Source organism: Antechinus flavipes, chromosome 3 (assembly GCF_016432865.1).
Source record: "Antechinus flavipes isolate AdamAnt ecotype Samford, QLD, Australia chromosome 3, AdamAnt_v2, whole genome shotgun sequence".
Classification (NCBI taxonomy): Eukaryota; Metazoa; Chordata; class Mammalia; order Dasyuromorphia; family Dasyuridae; genus Antechinus; species Antechinus flavipes.
In genome coordinates this window covers 542,827,612-542,849,954 of record NC_067400.1, presented here as the reverse complement: position 1 = coordinate 542,849,954, position 22,343 = coordinate 542,827,612, and the positions used below count along the sequence as shown (strand labels likewise).

The window sequence follows — 22,343 nt, the reverse complement described above, 5'->3', positions numbered from 1 at the left end:
GGGACACTAAGAAGTAACTTACTCCTGATCACAGAGCTAGTAGATGTCAGAGGATGTTTCTCACTTCAAGGTCTTCCTTTTATCAGTTCCACTGATCTGCCTATGGCTTACAATAGTGGTTCTCAAACTTTTGTTTTCAGTATCTTTATCCTATTAAAAATTATTGAGGATCTCTCCAGAGTGTTTTTGTTTACCTGGATTATATTTATAGACATTTACCATATTGGAAATAAAAACTATTTTTGAATTTGTAGACCCTCTAAAAGGGTTTCAGAGATCCCCAGGATTCCCAGGAGTCCTCATACTTTTTAAATAGAGGGCCAGTTCACTGTTCCTCAGACTGTTGGAGGGCCAGACTATAGTAAAAACAAAAACTTTGTTTTGTGGGCCTTTAAATAAAGAAACTTCATAGCCCTGGGTGAGGGGGAGAACGTCCTCAGCTGCCGCATCTGGCCTGCGGGCTGTAGTTTGAGGACCTCTGCAGTCTAGACCATACTTTGAGAACCACTGACCTACAATTACCAATATGAAATAAAGGAGATAGCCTTTTCTATTACTTATCACAGAAAGGCTTGCAGGATACTCTGTTGCTGTTTGTATCTTGAAGTAACAGGGAAGAAATTTCTGCCTCCTTTGTGTTAGTATAAGATTGCGGGAAATGAGTACAGATTGCTAAGGTGAAGTAAGGGTATTCTTCCATGATCTATAGCTAGATTCAACAGTGTTCTACCATTCGCCTTATCTCAAACCTGGAAAGATATTAGAATTGCTGAAGTTTAAAAATAATTTTTTTTTAAAAAAAACTAGGTCTTTTTTGAAGATAGTAATAATAATAACCACAAAAGGTAGAATTTATATAGTGCTTTAAACATTTGCAAAGCATTTTACAAATATTTCATTTTATCCTCACGACTGCTTTGGAGGGGGTATGCTGTTATTTCCATTTTATAGATGAGAAAACTGAGGAGGACTTGGAGGTCAAGTGATTTTCATAGGCTCTTACAACTAGTAAGTGTCTGAGGTTGGATTTGAATTCAAGTTGTAGGGCAATCCAACAATGTTAGAAAAGAGAAAGAGTCAGAAATACCAAGTGGTGGGATCACTGTAGTTCCAGGAACTTGGTTTTTTAGAAAGAAGAGGGAGAAATCCCAGATGAAGTAGATAAGTTCCAGGACTAAGCAGGAAATGAAATTACTTATGTTACTGGCTTAATGACATGATGAAATAGATAACTAGAAATAAAACATTTTGATGAGCAGAACTCCTTGGAGAGCATCCCAGGAAATAGGTTTGTGTTAAGTTCTTCCTTTGTAGTAGCCTCTATGGTGAGCACTGTGGATGCAAATGGGTAAAGGAAAAATAATTCCTGATCTTCAAAGAGCTTACATTCTAATGAGGAAGGAAAATCAAATAAATATACAGCAAAGAAAAGATCCAAAGTCTTATAAGTAAATTTGAGAAGATATACAGGGAGATATTTGCACATACATGATCTGGAAAGGATTATGGAAGGTGTAACATGTGAATTGAGCCTCAAAGAAGAATAATTTGTTTTTAAACAAAAAGAAATGAGTACATTCCAGGCCTAAGTAATGACTTATATGGTGTGAAAATTGTTGTAATTATTAAAGTTAACTTGTTAAAGTTAATTCTGTTTTGGAAATGTGTTTGAGGTGCTGCTGGTACATCCAAGTAGAGATATCCAGTGCATAGAATTTAGGGAAGAGATTACGGCTGCATGTGTAAATTTGGGAATGAGCCCATAGGAACAGAAGAGAGAAGTGCTCGCATCGGAGAGATTCATTGACGTAAGTATTGCAAAGACTAGAGCAGGTAGATGTAGGAAAGGAAAACAGAATAAAGAGTAGACTATTCCATTGTTAAATGTCTATGAGGGGTTAGTGATAATCAAAAAATGAATGCTATTTGCCATGAAGGGTCTTACAGCTTTAGTAGAAGGTAGAGAAATAATAGCTCCAAGATGAGATCCCTAACTCCTTGTGATTCCTTGTTGGCCAATTGTTGTTTTATTTGATGATGTTTAGTGTCTCCGATTCTTTGTGAACTTATTTGGAGGTGTTTTTTTGTTTTTGTTTTTAGCAAAGATCTGGTGTGGTTTGCCAGTTCCTTTTCCAGCTTATTTTACAGGTGAGGAAACTGAGACAAGCAGGGTTAAGTGACTTGCCTAGGATCACAAAGCTAGTAAATGCCTGAGACCAGATTAAGAAGGTTAATCTTCCTGACTCCAACCCTGGTATCCTGTCCCTCTATCCACTGCACCATCTAGTTGTTTTATAGCAGATATAATCCAAGATGTCTACAACTACAGCTATAGCTGACTTTGAACTGTGTCAGGCTGCAAAAGTACTCAAAGGCAGGTACTAGCCTTTCTGGGACAAGGTGGAATAATAGTCCAAATATACCATTTATTTCATTTTCTTTATTTTTTTTATGTATACGTTGCCAACTCTTTCTTACAAGATGCCAGAAACATTTCATGAGCAGATCCTTAGCTATTAATAATATTGAATGGCAGTTCAGTGTAAACTGTTAATTAAAATGAAGCTTCATCCAGTTTGTACAAATATAGGAAATCTTTAATTAGTGGGAGACTTTTGCCTATATTTTGAATTTTTCATTGCAATTAAAATGTTTGCCAGGTGACACAGGTAGTAGTTAGAGTACTGTACTTTGGAGTTTGAATCTTCCCATCAGCTGTGTGACCTTAGGCAAGTTACTTAGCCTTTTTCAACCTCAGTTTTCCTCATCTGTAAATGGGGATAGTAGTGCCTGCCTCATAGAACAATTGAGGTAATGTGCATATATAAACTTTTAAAAACCTATATAAATATTGTTAGTTAAATTGTACAAAGTAGGAATTGCTACATCTACATAGCAGCTATGTCTATTAAAGATGGTCTTCTAAAGATTGTTCATTGCAATGATCATGTGCTTTTCTCTACATAGGTACCAGACCTGATAATAATCAGAACCCCTCTTTCCATTCCCCCAGGTTACAAGGAAAGCTAAGGGCAGAAAATCAGACTGTTGGTACACTGCACTGTTTAAAACTTATAGAATCTTCTCCTTAGAACAGAAAACTATTCAGATGTGAAGACTAATAATCATTTGCATAGCTTGAAGTTAATAGCATTTTACAGTTTCCTAAATAACATACACACACACACACACACACACACACACACGTATGTATAAATGGAATCAGTAATTTTTTTTCCCCTTTTTTCTTTATTAAAAGCTTTTTATTTTTTCAAAACATATGTGTGGACAATTCTTCAACATTAGCCCTTGCAAAATCTTGGGTTCCAATTCCCTCCCTTCTCCTAGATGGCAAGTAGTCCAATGTATATATGTTAAAAATGGTAGAAATATATGTTAAATCCAATATATTCATACATATTTATACAATTATCATGCTGCACAAGAGAAATCAAATCAATCCCCCTCCCTCAAAAAGCAAAATAAAATGCAAGCAAACAACAAAAAAAAGTGAAAATGCTCTATTATGAACCACACTCAGTTCCCACAGTCCTTTCCCTGGGTGTAGATGACTTTCTTCATTACTAAACAATTGGAACTGGTTTGAATCATCTCATTGTTGAAGAAAGCCATGTCCATCAGAATTCATTATCGCATAATCTTGTTGCTGTGTATAGTGGTCTCCTAGAACCAGAGTAGTTTAAGTGATATGTGGTCACATAGATCGTAGATGGCAGAACCAGAATTCAAATAGAGGACTTTCAATTTTCCAAATCTAGTGCTTCATCTGCCTGTGGTAAATATTAGCTTTTGAGAGCCATGCTTTATACTTAAAAGTATATCTAGAAATTAAGTAAAATTATACATATTTTAGAGCTCACAGTTCCCTCTGGGTATGTATTTTATTAACCTGAAATGACACTTTCCCTTTCTATATCATTATTTTGTTATTTTTTCAGTTTTGAAATATATTCAAAGATACTGTTCAATTTTTCTTTTGGTAATATACTTTTATGGCTTTTGACTTTTATGCACCTTGTCAGTGATTGATTGTAGAGCCAAAAGATGAATGGGGTACCTACTCTTCCTGTCCTTAACCCCAGTAACAAAATTCTAAAATGGGATAAGGAAAAATGAAAACTCTTCATGGCTGAAATACTTATTTTTATGTCAAGTAAATGAAATGAAACTTCTTTAGGTTATAAACTCAAAGCAAGAATATTTAAGCTTAAAACATTTAGTGACATGTATTTATGTGTAAATTTATATTTATATGTGTAACTTAAATAGTAAAACTTTAAAAACCTATTTTTGTTCTGTTTATTCTCTAACTTAAGCAGTCATTTAGCCTAATGCTTAGTCTTTTATAAGTCTTTGACAAAGTGTTTGTAGGTTGCATAATTCAGTTCAGGTTTTTAAAAATTTTTAAACAAAAAAGAAAAAAAGTTTTCTTGCCTTTAAAATTAAATACATTAAGTTGAACTCTGAGCCAATTTAGAAGACACCATCATTGTCAGCTGCTTCATTCAAAACTTATCTCTTCCTTATGACACATTAGGTTCTATTCGTGAACAGGTGTAAACAACACCTTAAGGGTGATGCTGAACTACTTTTCAAAACAAAATAAATACTTGATCAACCAGCTGCATATATTTGAATCTGGATTCAAATTGCATGCTATATAATAAAATAGTTGGTGCTCATGGGCTGAAAAGTAAGGAGTATAGAAGCTAAAATATAGTTACCGTAGAAGTGGGAATGTATCTTAGGATATGAGACTTTTAAAGATCTTTTAGGAGAAGGGATTTCACAGTATATATACACCCAAAGGATCCTTCAAGACATTGTAGAAAAGATGAGTGATTTAGACCCTTGTCCTCTTGGAGCTTCTTTATAAAATGTCAAGTCAATTCAGTCATGTCCGACTCTACATGACTCCATTTGGGATTTTCTTGGAAGATACTGGAGTGGTTGATCATTTCCTTTTCCAGTTTAACAGATTTAACAAGATTTAGGAATTTTAAAATTTTTAACAGATAAGGAAACTGGAGGCAGCCAGGGTTAAGTGACTTGCTAGTCAGTATCTGGAACCAGATTTAAACTCAGGAAGATGAGTCTTTTTCACCTCAAAGCCCAGTACTTTGCCACTTAGCTGCCCTTTTTTTGTTATTGTTGTTGTTTGACCTTCTTTCTTGAAGAGAACCGTGACATCAGGAAACATGACATGCAAGTGAACTGGAATTATGGGAGGAAGAGCTGTGCCAAATCATCTGCCTCACTTTCCCCTAGGAGGCATCTAGGTTCAATGGCCAGGTATCGATTAGGATGACTGGAGGTGGCCTTGGATGCAATGGGACACTTTGGCCTTTCTAAGCTAAGGTCTTCAACAGGTCTCAGTTTGACTGAGGGAGCACCATTCAGTGATTAAGGCCAGGTAGAGATTGAGGGAAAGAATTCCTCTTTCACTAAGTCAAAAACAAACAAACAAATACCTAAATAATTCTGGGAGGGGAAGACCCTCAGGGTTTCTGGCCTAAGCAGAAATGACTGCTATTTACATTCAATCTGAGTCAATCGGGACTCAAACTATGATCAAATGGAACTTGACCTGAGATCTGTTGGTGGCCAATCAATGAGAATCAGTGGTTTGGGTTTTAAGGCATGAACCTTGAGAAAAAAAATCTAGCCAGTAAATCCCATGGTCTCTTGGGAAGGTTCAGAGATCTGGGAGTAGGGAAACTTTTAAGAGCATCTGTAGGTAAGGATATGATATCCTTTATATGAATAGAGGAAGAGAAAAGAAGGGAAAAAAGGAAGAGGAAAGGAAAAAGGAGGGATAGAGAAAAGGAGTTTTCCACCTGACCACTTCCAGTTTGTTGGCTAGCTCTACTCATAAAGGTCATTGTTTATCCTTCTTTCTCAAAGACTATGACATCAGGAAGGTGATGCCATGAAATGGAAGTGAATTGGATTTAAATGAAAAAGTTGTGCACAGTCACCTAACTCACTTTCCCCTGCAGAGCCATCCGGGTCCAGTGGCCAAATAGAGATCAGCACAACTGAAGATAACCCTGGATGTAATGGGAGACCTTGGCCTTTTTAAGCTAAGGACTTCATCAGGTCTTGGTTTGAGGCCACACCCAGTCAGTCATTAAGCATAGGAGGACATCTTAAGATAAGGATCAGTTATTGCAATGCATATAAGACATAAGCATGTACTAAGAATGTCTCCTAACAAAATCGGGCCACAACTAAATATAAATTTGTCCTAGTGAGCAATAGCATATTCTGGTGGAAAATACTATACATCTGGACTCAGTACATGTAATCTTTAAACTTGCCACCATTGTTTGTGCTGTGTCGGGCAAGTTGCTTTATTCTCCGGCCTCTGTCCATTTTTAAAATGAAAAGCTTGAACTCAATGATTTTTTTTTCTGGCTATAAATCCTGTGATCCTAGATATTGACAGTATTTCCATTTCCTTGGGGAGTGGAGTTTTCTCCAGTGCTGAGTATCCCTTGTGTAACCTAGGGCAGCATCTGTTTGCTCTTTTGTAAAACGAGCATTCTGGGGGACAGTTCCAGCTCTCAAGTCAGAAATGAAAAGGGGGGAAGGATTAATGTTTTTAAAACTCAGAACATACATTTTGATTGTTTTAGAACAGATTTCTTAAAATTTTCACTCATGACTCCTTTTCACCCCTAAATTTTTATGTGAACCCACAGAATATAGGCATATAGAATAAGTATATATAAATATATATATATATATATATATATATATACACACACACCCCCTATATATCAAACATATATCAAACATTTACATTTTTTTGGTATACATATAATTTTACCATTTATTAAAGACGAAAGCAAACTTACATACTAATGAGATGGGTGTGCTTGTTGATTTTTACATAAAGGATTAAGTCTTGGTGGAATATTTGATACCTTTTAATGTTGCCAAATTTTTCACAACCACCACATTTATCTAGGTGACTCCATATAGGATCGTGACCCACAGTTTAAGAAGCTTTGCTTGAGAGAAATTCAAACTATTTAGGTTATAAAAATTAGAATGTTCGTTAGTTTATTTAAAATTACTACAATAGCAGATTATTTCTCTTATTAAAGAATTGTAATGAGGAGAAAAATCATGTTTTTGCTTAGTGCTTTGTCTAATTTTGAATTATGAAAATTAAAGTTTAAGTATCTCATACTGTAGTCAATATATGGCTTAAATTTTTGTACCTATTTATCAAATATTGATGTTTATATTTTGGCTCAGGTGATACAATGGATATAGTGCTAAATTTGGAGTCAGGAAGACTTATCTTCCTGAGTTGAAATCTGGCCTCAGACACTAACTAGCTCTGTGACCTTGGCTAAGTCACTTAATCCTGTTTGCCTTCCTTTGCTCATCTATAAAATGAGCTGGAGAAGAAATGGCAGACCATTCCATTACCTTTACCAAGAAAACCCCAAATGGGGTCACAGAGTTGGACACCACTGAAAAACAACTGAACAATTGAAATGTAAATATTTATTAAGCTTCTGCTACATCCTGAACACTACTAAGTTTTGGGGATACCAAAAATGCCTAAGACAGGTCCAGTTTTCAAGGAGCTCACATTCTAACATAGGGAACAACATGCAAATTGCTATATACAAACAAGCTCCATACAGGATCAATTGGTATAATCTACAGAAGGGGGATGAGGGAATGGGGATGAGAAAAGGCTTCTTATGAAGATAGGATCTTAGTTGTAACTTGAGGGAAACCAGAAAAGCCAAAAGACAGAGATGCAGAAGGAAAGAATTCCACACATGGGGTGTGTGCACTGCAAATGCCCAGAGTTGAGAGAGAGCATCTTGTTCATCAGGGATACCACTTTTGCTGAATCACAGGTATAAAGTGCCTGGTAGTGGGAGGAGAGGATCAAAGGAGAAAGACTAAACAAAGGAGTTTGCATTTTTAGGTATAGTAAATTTTTAGAGGATAGAAAGCCACTGGAGTTTAATGAATGGTCAGATTTGAGCTTAAGGAAGATCTGAATAGAGGATGGTCTGGAGTAGGACAGCCTTATGGTGGGGAGGAAAAGCAGACTGTTGCTGGGGTCCAGACATGAGGGAATGTGAATCTACACCAAAGTGGTAGCAGTATCAGCAAAGAAGAGGACATATTTAGGAGAGGTTAAGAAAGTATAATTGACAGGCCTTGGCAACATTTTAGAAATGGGGTAAAGCAGGTGAGGTCAAGGATGACCCCTTGGTGATAAGCCTGGGTGACTGGGAGAATGCTAATATCCTCAATATTAACAGGTAAATTAGGAAGAGTGGAGGATCTAGGGGAAAAGACAGTGAGTTTGGTTTTGAACACATTGAGTTTAAGATGGCTACTGGACATCCAATTTGATATGTCCAATAGGCAGTTGGACATGTAAGACTAAAAGTAGAAAGGATAAGTATATTATTTAACCTCAGTTGTATTTTACCCATTACATATAAAAATGGTTTTCAACATTCATTTTTGTAAGATTTTGCATTCCAAATTTTCTTTCTTCTTCCCTTACCTCCTCTTTCCCCAAGACAGCAAGCACCTTCCTGAATTGAAATCTGGTCTCAGATACTAACTAGCTCTGTGACCTTGGCTAAGTCATTTGCCTTCCTTTGCTCTGTTACACATGTACAGTCATTCTAAAATGTATTTCCATATTTATCATGTTGTGAAAGAAAAATTAGATCGAAAGGGGGGAAAAAGCCACAAGAAAGAGAAAAGGTGAAAATTAGTATGCTTTGATCCATTCCCAATCTCCATAGTTCTCTGTCTGGATATGCATGGCATTTCCCAGGAGATAAGTATATTTTAGAATCATTAGCATAGAGATGGTGATTGAATCCATGGGAGTAGATGAGGTCACCAAAAGAAGTAGTGAGAAAAAGAGGGCCCAGGACAGAGCCCTGGGGAAGATATGATCTGGAAGAGGATCCAGCAAAGATGACCAACTATTAAGGACTATGCCTTAGTGAAGGGGCAAGTCAATTTTCTGAGAGCATCCACAGCTGTGAATCATAACAACTTGAAGGAGTTGCAAATCAGCCTTTACTAACACAGATGTTCCTTGTGGATTGGGAATGAAATAAATTGGAGGCAAGAGGGAAGAGGAGAGAGGTCAGAGTGTTCTGCCTCTCAGTCTCTTGTATCATCATCCTCTCACATAAAGAGATCCATTCTACAGGTCTGAGTTAGACTTCCAGCAGCCACTGGCAGGTGGCTCCAGTATCACAACAACTGATGCATGTAGCACTTTAAGGTTCATAGAACATGTTACATGAATCACTTCCTTTGATCCTCGTACCAGCTTCTCATTAAAAGATGGTACATTCTAGTTAGTGATGACACAAATCAATAGCTACATCCTTTTGTGTCAACTTTTTGGTCACTAGTGATGATCTCTCATATTGTGGTATTAGTTTCGAAAGCTTTTTTTTGCTAATAAGGTGAACTGAAACCAACTGAAAGGTAATTTTAACTATAAAAATATATAATGAAAAGATCATATTTTCCTGTTTTCATTCCAGGGAACCCCTAGAAATATTTATGTTTTTGTAATATATGTAGCCTTTGTCTATCTAGAAAATATTCTGTACTAATTTTTCTCTATTTATTATAGTCTTTAACATTGAAAAATAGTTTAGGGTCTTATGCAGAAGATACCAGTTTAGTGCTCAGTGTCTTACTGTTACAAGCATGCATGTTTATAAACAGATAAGCAATCACACGAGCAAGGAAAAATAAAAACCCAGGCCTTGTCAAATATTCCTTACTCAAGAGAAAAAGACTGTCTTGAAGGCAAAGGAAGAAAAGATTGTGTTTTAACTACTTGTACTTATAAGGAAGCTTTTTTATGGAGTGATTTAAAGCATGTGATCTACTCAATTTTAGAAATATATAAATCTATTCCATTAACATAGAATAAAGCTTTGGTTGTTAACAGTTTATTTTCACTTCCCTTAATGTTTGTTTTCAATATTTGTTTATTGCAGAAGAGATGTCTTATTTATAAGAGTTGCTTCCAACAAGAGTCATGGTGGATGTAGGAAAGTGGCCAATATTTACCCTGCTCTCACCTCAGGAGATTGCTTCTATTCGGAAAGCATGTGTCTTTGGCACATCAGCTAATGAAGCCATCTATGTTACCCATAGTGATGAGGTAAGTAAGAAACTAGTCACAAACATCTGATTTGCTTTGGGGATGTACCTTCCAAATCATGAAATATATATTCTACAGACTGAAAGGGTAGGGTTTCATTTTCAATTTAATTTTATGTTTACTGATTTCATATTGTGTGGTAATAAAGGGACTAAATGGGTAATTTTGAATTCTTTTTTTCCTTCCAACTGTTGCCTTTCTTTAGTGATATATAAAATATCTCATAACTAAATGCTTTCAGCAAATGTTGGGGGAGGGGTTTCCCAATAAATTTTATTACCTTAAATTTTCCTCTTTGGGAGAGTTATTAGTTATACTGAGCTTGAATGATGCTTTATTTCCAAAATGGAGAGGGAATTTTTTTTTTATACCCTTAAGCTTAAATGGCACTGAAAACTAAAAAGTTCTTTGTTTTCTAGGTGTTTGTATTTGGACTGAACTGTAGTAACTGTCTGGGGACCGGGGATAATCAGAGCACCATTGTACCCAAAAAACTAGAGGCATTGTGTGGAAAGAAGATTAAGAGCCTTAGTTATGGAAGTGGGCCGCATGTGCTTCTTAGCACTGAAGGTAAAAGAAGAAGGACCCCAAACTTGGATATTTCTAAAGTGGAACTATCAATTCAAAGTTGAGGGAACAAATTGCTTTATTCAATAATTAACATAGGTTACTTACTTACATTGCCAGTAGAGAAAATATTGGGGGAGGTGTAATTTTTTTTAAAAACACTACAAAATACAGCATCAGAGTCCAGCAAACTTCACAAAAGTATTGGCTTGTGTTCCTGGATTGTTTTTGAACTTCTGCAACTAATTAGCCTCATAACTTGTCCTGTCCAGTCTAATTTTTCCACTTATTTTTATGTTAATGATATCATTTGTTTTTACATCTTCTTCATTTTCCAAATATGCATTTCCCCCAACACTTATCTAAGGAGTTATCCCTGGTAACAAAGAAGGAAGAAAAGAAGAGATGGGGAAGTAGTTTAACAAAACCTGTCAAGTTTGGTAGTATTTGGAATATTCTTTACATAAAGTGAATGTATCTTACCTCTGTGAAGAAGGGAGCCAGGTTTATTTTCTTTACTCTTTTCCAAGAATAAGCTTGGTCATTATAATTGTGTAATATTATTTAGGTTCTTTGTCCTTTCCTTAAGTATTGTTATAGTCATATATATTTTTTCCTTGATTCTACTTGCTTTTTTCATCAGTACACATAAGTTTTCCCATGCTTTTATGGGTTCTTCATTTTCATTGCTTAGGGCACAATAATATTTCATTGCATTTATGAACCAGAGTTAATATAGCTATTATACAATCGATGGACATTTGCTTTGCTTCCAGTTTTCCACTACTAAAAAAAGTGTAACTATAAATGTCCTGGTGGATATGCTACTGAGAAGTTACATAGGCAAATTATCATGTGTTCTGTTATGGCCATAGCTCTGGTAAGGTCAGAACTCCTTTGTAACTAACAGATATTATCAAGCAAAATAAAACCTCTTATTAGGTGTAGCTGAAAAGGTATGTCTCTATGCCTTCAGTTCATCAACTTTCTGTCAAGATGGCAAAGTATGCTTCATCATCAATCATTATATCATTGTAGCAATTAGAGTTCTTAAGTATTTCAAAGCAATTTTCTTCATACTATTGTAGGGCTAGAGATTAGACCTGTTATTTTATTAATATGGGGTTAAAAACTGCCTTTACCAATACAGATTCTTTTTCTGCAACATACTGTTTTAGACAGTTGCCTGAAACACAGAGAGATGAAGAGACCTACCCAGCAAAATGGAGCATTGACTTGAACCCAGGTTTTTCTGACTTTAAGGCCAGCTCTTTAAATACCATGCCATGCTGCTTCTTTGCCTACAGTAGTATGGACCTGATTTAAAGTTTTCTTAACTTTGGTCTCTTTACTCTGTATCACTTTATTATGAGTCTTTTCAGGTTTCTCTAAATATGTCTCTTTGATTATTTTTTATTTTGGTATTTAGTTATTTCAATTGAGTCTGACTTTTTATGACCCAATTTGGAGGTTTTTTGACAAAGATATTAGAGTGGTTTGCCATTTCATTCCCCAGATCATTGTACAGATGAGGAAACTGAGGCAAACAGGACTAAGTGATTTTCCCAGAGTCACACATTTAGTAAGTGTCAGAGAATACTTTGGAACTCAGGAAGATGAGTCTTCCTGACTCTAAGCCATTTCTTCTGGCATAATAATATTGTATTGTGTCTGTATATCTCAATTTGTTCATCCATTTCCCATTTGTTGGGTATTTTATTTACTTTGTTTCCAGTTTTTTGCTGCATCAAAAAGTCTGCTATAAATATTTTTATGTAAGTAGAACTGATTTTTTTCAGGTATAGCAACCCTATTAATGGTATTGCTAAACCCAAGGGTTTACAGTTCAGGGACTTTGTGGGGTATAATTCTGGACTTTTACAGATTGGTTGGATGAGTTCACATCAGGTCTTAATAAATATTTATTTTTTGATTGGTTTTCTCTAGAGTTACCCCCCCAACATATTCTCATTCTTTATTGCATCTATTCTAAAATTTTCTTTTTTTCCCCATCTTACCTGTGCCACCTTTATAACCCAAACCCCCCAGCCACACATGCACACATCTGTAAATGATCTGGTTGCGTTCTTCTTTCATAATACTGAGGCTCTCTTATTTGAACTTCCTCAGCTCCTCTTCTCTGTTCTTCAGAATGTCTCAGAATTATCACCTCCTCTTTCTGCTTTTCTTTCAGTTATAGAAGAAAAGGCAATCCATTTCTTCAACTAGGCAATCTCTTGATCTCATTATTTCCTACCTTCTCCATGACCTTACTCCAACAGATATTTTCCCTTTCATGAATCTTTCCTATATGCCTAGGGGAGATGCTTGGATTTCCACAATCCTAAAACAAAACAAAACAAAACTGTTCCTTTATTTTTCTTAACCTCAACCAGTTACTTTCCAGTAGCATGTTGTTAAAGGTATGACCTTTGTTAAAGGACCCAAGATGGCTGTGTCACAAAAAGATTAAATCTCTATTCTAACTCAAAACTGAACAAAAATCCCATCTATAACATATCTGACAAGTGGTCATTTTCATCATGACTTTATTTCAGCCTGTATATTCACAGTAAAGAAGCAACTCATGTTATATTCATTAATGACATCCAATAAATAAATTTCCTCTTCATTAAACATGGCCAAATCTAGTAAATCTATTTGTGTTTCAGAGAAGTATTATTACAAAAAAACAAATGTGTGGACCAGTGTTTTTGTTGTCTATTGATACTGCTTTCATTTGTTATAAGGGAGAATCCTATTGCTAGTGAATGGTTTATTAGGAAATAACTATTAGTTGGGTTGTTAGGTTTTTTTTTTTAAGATACCAATAAAAAATATTTTTTAAAAGACTGAGAAAGCCATTGTGTAAGGAGAGAGGTGGTTTTGCTGAAACTAATTCAGAAGATCAGTTATTATTGAGTATCTATTAGTAAGGCAACACAATGATTAAAAGCTTTCAGGAAATAGACCACAAAGATTGAAACATTGTTTCTGTCCCAGAAAGTTTGTAATTTAGTTTGGTAGTCAAATATTAGCAAATTAAATGGTTAGGTAATATGATACTTCATGTTTTACTATAAATTTGTTTCACGGGAGAACAGAAGCTGACAAGCTAATCTTCATGGGGGAGATGGTACTTAAATATCCATCTGGTTCTCTCTTCAGTTGAGGGAATCTGCTGGATCATTAAAAAAATACTCCTTAAAAAGTAAAATAGGTTAGAGACCTACAACATGTGCCTGTGATCTGTACTATTTAAGATATTTAGGTGAATTTTATTTAAAAAGAAGTCTTCTTCTAGAATCTTGGGGAAAAAAAAAACCACTAAATATTGGTATATATTGCTATATATCTTAAAAATAGAAATTCTTGAGCAACAATTATACTGAATTCTTTAGCCAATACAATAAAGATAAAATAAGCCCATACCATAATATCAAACTTAAGAATGAATTTGATAGACAATGTGAAAAGACTATTTGTTTTAAATAGAGCAGATCTATTCTTTGTATGTCTATTTTTCCTCAGCTTTATTTTAAATGTTAAACATGGGCAATAAGCACTTTTTAATCACTTACTATGTGCATAACCACATGAGCATGTACATGGAAGTGAAGTCTGAAGCATCAGAACAAGATTGTTTTAAAAATCAGGTCATCAAGCATTTATGAACTTCTTATTATTTGTTAGGCACTAGCAAATGCTGGGGATACAAAAAGATAAAAAGTGCACATCCTTAAGGAGCTTACAGTCTGTTGTGGAAAGACAACTATGTGCAAACAAGGTCTATACAGGATAAATTGGAGATGATCTCAGGGTAGGAACTAACATTACAAAAGTAAAGATATATCAAGTACAGGAAGGTATCTGAAATGTGATCATTAAAAAAAAACCTAAATGTTAAGTTTTTAAGAGTGTTTGCCACAAAATATTCCTGTAGGACTGTGATAAAAGGCCTGAATATAATTAGTCAGCACCCCTGGACTGGGACAAGGAAGGAGAAACTAGGCCATATATTAGAGGCTTTAGAACTTCTAGAAAATAGGTCTATATGGGGGAGAAGGGGCTATTCCCATCCAGAGCTGCTGAAAGGTCTCCATAAGGTGTAATTTACTCCTCTGTAATCCCTCAGAGAGTTGGCTGGGATTGTCAATTTAGTAGGGCCTTGAAGTTTAAGTGCTATCTCTGACCTAAAAGAATACTCTGAATCTGATTAAGTTTAAGCCCCAAGTTAGCTTGGGAAATCCTGGAAGTAGGCCAGAGAGGGGTATGCTATGATTTGCTAGTACCTGATTTGTGAGTTTAGTAGTAGATGTCATAGTTTTGTGAAAATGTGGGCTGGATTCTTTGGCAATGCAAATGATAACTATTTACTAAATTATAATCCATTGTCTGAAAGGGGCTCTGGCCCTCAAAGCACAGAGATGACTTCTGACAGAGGGCACAGTCTTTTTAAGAGCTCACAGCAAGGAAAATGAGTATTTTGTTTCTTCTTTAGAAGGTTTTTCCTCTGCAACCCAAAAGATAATAATTATTTCCCAAAGATCTTGGTGTCTGGTATATTTCTATTTACTTCTCAAGATTATCATAGAACTTTGTATTCTAGAATCCCAAAGTTAGAAGACACTTAAGAAATCGTTAAGTACAACCTCTCCCCAGATTCTGAACTCCACCTACGACATACCATCCCTGACTAGTCTTTCTTTAGCTTCTGCTTGGGCAGTTTTAGTTACAGAAACTATCTTTAAGATAGTCTGTGTTCCAGTTTTGAATTACTGTAATTATTGATAACTTTTTCTTTTTTTGATTTAAAATTTGACCCCCTGAGAACTTTCAGCTGTTAATGCTGATTCTGCTTTTAGGGACTACCTGATATGAAGTTGATAGTCTTTGATATATTTGTCACTGTAGACAGAGAGTAAGGAAGACCTGAGGTTAAAATTCTACCTCTGACATATTAGATTTTAACCCGGGTGAATCACTTAACTTCAAAACTATAACTAAATTGCAGGCAAAGTGCCAGTCTGTATTGGTAAAGGGAGTTTCCTTGTCTAAGTGTTCCATATAGCCATGAAGTCACAGGTCCATTCCCTATCCCTATTTCTGTCTCTACCTTTGTTGTGTTCCTACTAAGCTAAATATCCTATCTCATCCAAGCCAGTCCACTTATGGCAGTTTCCAATCCCCTCACTGTCCTGGTCTCTTTCAGCATGGGCTTCAGCTAGTCAGTGTCCTATATTATATAATATGCAATTCCCAAAACTAGACAAAATGCTTCTATCTGAGGGCTACTACCTCTCTTGCTTGGGGCACTGAACTTCTCTTCATTCAGTCTAAGGTCATATAAAGAAAGGAAAAGTGTGTAGAGAGCTGACCTTAGAGATAAAGAAACCTGGGTTTAATTTTTCCCTTTCATACATAATAGCTGTATGCTTTTGGGCAAGTCACCTGACTTGTTAGTGCCCCAAGGAAGTATGTACTGATTTGTATGGGCAGATGTTTTCACATCAGAAGTCTCCCATACTAATACAAATCATAGGCTTAATCCAAAACAAAACAAAACACATTAGCCTTTTTTGGTTTTGTTTTATATGGGTGGGTGTGTTTTTTTTCCAGATATATTTCTTCATCTTGTACTTAAACAATTGATTTTTTTTGGATGTGAGAGCAGGACTTTACATTTGTTGATAATATATTAAATATACAACTGGGCCCTACATCCATCAGAGAGACTTTCTTTCATTTCAATTGATAATGAATCAATTTCATATTACTACTAGCCAATCATTTCTGAAAATCAGAAAATCAAATTCTGAAAACTATCTTTTAGTCTATGTTTTTCCCAATATCCATGTGGACAGGATAAAAATACTTTATAAAAATTCTTGTTGACCTATATATTAGTATTTTACTGATCCACTCTTTTTTTCAAGGTTATTAGTTAGAAAGCTATTCTGGCATACTTTTTATCGAACTAATCCTGTCTCTTAGAAAACATTTGTTCATTATGAACTGGAGAAAGTGATTGTAATATTCAAGTTTTATAGATTTAGAGCTATAGGGAACCTTGGAAATCATGGAAGTTTAGTCCCATTTTTTTCCCTTTTTTCATTTTGTGTATCAAAAAATTGGCCAGAGAGATTGGCTTGCTTAATTCACTAGGTAATAGAGCAAAACTGAGACTTGGACCTTTGGTTCTGAATCCAATGTGCATTTTTCTATGTTTATTTGTATTTTAAGAAAAGTGTTAAATTTTGGCAAATTAAATTTTTTGTATCTGTAATATTTCATATCAGTATACCCTTCAGAAACAGAAGACATCAAGATTTATGAGAATAACTTTTTAGTTAAGGTTTTTTCTCACTGCAATGTAACATAGTGGACAATAGAGTGGATAAATAAAAGCAATGTAAAAGATGAAAGTAGAAATGTAAAAAAGTAAGTGTTGGTTGGGAGGAAAAAAGATCCTTTTTTTTTTTTTTAAACTTTCGTTTGAAAATTTTTATGTATGTGAATATTTTATATAGATGGAGTGGTTTATGCGTGGGGTCACAATGGATATAGCCAACTTGGGAACGGAACAACAAACCAAGGCATTGCTCCGATTCAAGTTTGTACTAATCTCTTGATTAAGCAAGTAATTGAAGTTGCTTGTGGCTCACATCATTCTATGGCTCTTGCAGCTGATGGAGAGGTAAGTGCCCTGTGATGATGATGATGATAATGTTGTTGTTGTTGTTAACATTTTTGTTGTCATTATCACCAATAACAATATTTAAATAGTAATAAAGAAAATCTACATTGGCATCCACAAACATTTAGTTCCTTCTTACATAAACACTTAGTGGGATTATTTTTTTTCTTTTTAGTAAATATACTAAATAGTATATATTATATTATCAGTAATACTATATAAGTAGTGGCACAATTAGACTTATTCAGTGCTTTGCTTTTAGCTAAGACAAGAAATTGTGCAGCTATTACAGTATGACTTGAAATCATTTGCCAACTGTTTTTCAATCTTTTTTTTTTTTTTTTTAAACAAGGTCTCATTTTACTACTAAATAAAGCTCTACTTATTTGTCTTTTGTCGAAGCCTTGATATTTGTGGCAACTATTATGTCTAGCCTCTAAGATCACATGAGAGAAATAATAATGCATACTAATTTTAATAGTAGCTTATTTTCTTACAGAGAACTCTATTCTTACAAAGTGCTTTTATGTACTTAAAAAAATCTTATTTATGATGTTGTGTCAATCAGTCAATAAAATAAATTAAGCTTTTACTATATACTAGATACTCTGCTAAGCTTTGTGAAGACAAAAGGAAAAAACAATTCCTGCCCTCAAGGATCTTACATTATAATGGGAGAGACAGTATATAAATAATTGTGCCATATTGTCTGTTTTAAAATTTTGAATTTGTTCCAAGGCAAACAATATATTTGAGACCAATGTGCAGCTTTTATGTGCTTTTGTCAAACTGTATTGCTTCATAACAACTGATAAGCTGCAACTCTCCTGATGCCCACTTTAAAGCAAACTTTAGCTCTAATTGAAAGTAAAATGTCATGTTTATTATATGTTTTGGTGCTATAGGTACCATGGGTAGAGGAAGGTTAGTCTGAATCTACACATTCCTTTATGTTGACTTCTGCCCCAGTCCCGTAGCTATTGTCTTTGCCATTTTGGCCCCTGTAGGAATTGGGATGCAGATTGAGCAGCAGCACAAGACTGTGAACCCCAGTGTTAGTTATTTTAACATTTAAGCATTTCTTGATCATTTGAAATGTGTCAAATTTTGCACTTGTTTTTTTTAATTTTTAAAATATTTTTTATTTTATAATAACTTTTTATTGACAGAACCTATGCCAGGGTAATTTTTTACAACATTATCCCTTGCACTCACTTCTGTTCTGATTTTTCCCCTTCTTCCCTCCACTAGATGGCAAGCAGTCCTATATATGTTAAATATGTCTTTGCACTTGTTGTTATTAAGTTCCTACTTTTTTTATGTGTCGCTGATGAAGTGTGATGAGTGTTGTATCCCTAGATCCATTTTGCTTACAAACTTTCTGCTTTTTATTTTGTACAGCTTTGCATAGGTAGGGAATGTAGCAAAACAGACTGACTATGCAAGATAGGCACAGAGTAAATGAGAGATAATCTTAGAAGGGAAAGTACTGAAGTATTATTGTTGTATTTTAGATGAAGGCTGAAGTTCATTAAGGCTAATTAATTTGCTTGAGATCACAAAACTGCATATAATAGAGGTTTTTTGAACTTGGTTTTTTGAAGCAACTTGCCAGTCCCTGATTGTTTTAGGAATCTCTTTTTCAGGGCTTAGACAATCAAGAGAGCCACACTGTGTGTGTGTGTGTGTGTGTGTGTGTGTGTGTGTGTGTGTGTGTGTGTGTATATATATATAATTAGTAAGAAGGATTAGTGTATGTGGACTGTATTGGGAATAAATTTAGTAGAAATATCTAATATTAGCTTTATATGGCAGATTAGAAAATAAATGTACCTGGTAGTCATTTATCCCTAGAGATAGGGATTTATGAGAGAGATTTAGCTTTATTTTTCCATCAAAGATGAAATATTACCATATTTCAAAACTTGATTGACCTTGGATGTCATTGATGATGTTCCCTCCAGTGATACAGATTGAAACCCATCCATGCTGCCTACTTCTGCAGGAAAGTGTTTATATATCCTCCCGTATATTCTCCCCCATTGGGAGATCTCCCCAATATGCTGGGGGTGTCTTCTAAATCTGTGAGCTCTGCATGTATTTCAGGAGCATGCAGCTCTGCTAATTATTAAAGCAGTTAGATTATCAGCTTGATCACAGAAGCTGTGTAGTCTAGTTTCTGATTTTACAGTTAAGGAAACTGAGATCCACAAAGATTAAGTGACTTAGACAAAGTTGAGCTGCTTGGGTTTATTTTCTTCAAGCCTATAAAACTAATAGGCTGGTTGGATAGGCTCTTGACTGTAACATATGGCTTACTCTTTGTCCTGAGCTGGTAAGAGCCTTAAGTCAAAGGAGCATGGACATAGAAAAGGAGAGAATGTTTACTAAATAGCCTGTGAGACCCAAAATTATGGTTCTGCTTTCTTCTGACAGATTGTACAACTTTTCATTAACTTCATATTAGTGCTAGGGATAGCGATCCTTTCTCTTTGGTTCCTTGGCCAACACTGCCTATACCCCATTTTCCCAACACTGGTTATGTTCATCCTTGTCAGTGTTAGAGGGTATGTGGATGTGTGTGTGTATATTTGTATTTATGTGAGCGAGAGAGAATATATGTATGCATGTATATATGTTTGCCCTTTCAACATGAGAAAAGTACCTCACAGTAAATGTTTCTCCAATAACCAGGTATGAAAATTGCTTGTTTTTTTTAAAGGTCTTCTACATTCTGCTTGGATAACATTGAATTTTGTTTTATTCAGCAGTAATATATACAACTCAAATTACAGTGCAAGAAATTACTGCAGCAGTGATCTAATGAGATACAATCACAGCACTAGATAGTGATCTAGACTTCAGCAACCCCAGCCATCTGAGAAACAGCTAGCACCCAGAAGCAAGCCTTTGTAAAGAAGGAAGAGATAGTTTTCCTCAAGCATGGACACGAAAGTCTACAAAATTAGATTAAGATTATTAAACACCAGATGCCTGGTTTTTCCCCAGCAAATATTGTTATTTGGAGGTCATAGGAAACAGCAGATGATACTACTTGCTATGGTCACATCAGTAGCAGTGAGATGTGACAGCTGTCTGGCAGCAAGGAATGTCACAAAATGAACTAAAACTTGAAAAACAATCACAATTTTGAGGAGAAACAGCTAATTCACTGGAAGTCATGATGTGAGTTTTTGTAGTATGTAAATGTAGATCAGATGTAATAACAAATGAAACAATGAGAGTGTAGAAATGTCCAAGAAAAGATGATATGGGAAGACATGTTGAGTGTATCTGGTTTCTGAAAATCCCCACACTGACATGATAAGGAAGTCAATCAACAAAGCATGTGTTCTTGTTCTGTCCTTGGCACTGAGAATATAGACAAAAACAGTTCCTGTTCTCAAGGAATTTACTGTCTATAGGGGAAGGCAAGACAGATACTTAAAAATATATACATTTATTTTTTCCTCACTAAGATGGTGTTGTGCTTTAGTTTCCTATTCTATTACTAAATACTTCAGATCTCATTTTTTTAAAAAAGGTTTTAATGCTACTTTTGGTTTGTTACATTACCATAGTTATCTCAAACATCTCTCCTCCCAGAGTGCCATCCCATATAATGCAAAGCATTTTTTTTTTAAACCGGATCTCTTTTAACCCTCTTTCAAAAGTATAAATTTTTAAAAAGCCAGTCCTTTCTTTAATGGTGGTATTATGATTACAGGAAAAAATTTTGAGCAAATTTGATTGAGGTTTCTGCCCGAGTCAAATTCTATGAAATAATTCCCCAGGCAAATGATAACCTGTGTCTCCTCTTCTGTCTCCACCTCCAGAAAATGTGTTAGCCTTGACCCAACTCAGAGTATGTGGGCCTGGATCAAGGAGCCCTGAACATTAGGATGAAATACAATAGGAGCGCTGTGTTCATCTGGAATTTGAATCCTAAGATAGAGGCCAGGGAGTACTCTGATCCAACTTTAAAAGTTATTCTTAATACAGAACAATCATAGAATTTTATAACCTTAGAAGCACTAGTAACTAAGATGGGTCTAGAATAGTTCTGAGGTTTTTAGGATAAAGTTAGGTAGCAGAATTTAACCTCCAGATCATCTGCTCTGATTTCAGGAAGAGGGGACACTTGACCAAGGGCAGGTTTGACATAGAACCTGAATTGACCATTAATTTGGAGCCCTCACCTCTAGGGAAGTTTCAGACTGAGATGAGCTCACTGTGGCTTGAGTTTCACTAAGAACGCCTTTCATCAAGCATATTTTAAAGATACTTCACATATGAAATTACCATTCTTTCCAGGCTTCTGTTTTTTGAAAAGTTATTAACTTCCATTCATTGTAAAGTTTGAAAAATTTCTTTGCATTGGAATGTTCTAATTAGAGTGTTTTCTCAGAGCTCAGACTCTTACCATAATGTCTTCTAATTTCCCCCTTGTTTCCTTTTGGGACAGGTTTATGCTTGGGGTTATAATAACTGTGGTCAAGTGGGATCTGGATCTACAGCAAATCAACCAACACCTCGGAAGGTCACAAATTGTTTACACATAAAGAGGGTTGTCAGCATAGCTTGTGGTCAGACTTCTTCTATGGCTGTATTGGACAATGGTGAGGTGAGATCTTCTGCCTTACATATTTTTAAAATTCTCTCTTGGGAATAGAAGGTGAGAAAACATTTTTTCATATAATTAAGCCTACTGTATGGACGGCAAAGCACTGGCTTAATTTTGTGAAATAACTACTCTGAGATAAGCACTGCTGAGCAGTGGCTTAGATCTGGGGGAGGGGCTGTTTTCTCTTTGTGAAACTTGTAAATTCCAAGTTTAATTTGAGAAAAATTAACTTGATTTGATAT

General features: G+C 35.3%; 1 protein-coding gene across 1 annotated transcript in view; it reads left to right on the top strand.

The window, feature by feature from the left end:
* The window catches only part of RCBTB1 (RCC1 and BTB domain containing protein 1), a 53,972-nt gene that overhangs the window by 8,179 nt on the left and 23,450 nt on the right, over positions 1–22,343 (top strand). Inside the window, exons 2-5 of the mRNA XM_051987356.1 lie at positions 10,047–10,213; positions 10,633–10,783; positions 17,311–17,477; positions 21,943–22,101. Of these exons, the coding sequence (XP_051843316.1) occupies positions 10,088–10,213; positions 10,633–10,783; positions 17,311–17,477; positions 21,943–22,101 (603 nt within the window). The 5' untranslated portion in view covers positions 10,047–10,087. The remainder of the gene's footprint in view (positions 1–10,046; positions 10,214–10,632; positions 10,784–17,310; positions 17,478–21,942; positions 22,102–22,343) is intronic.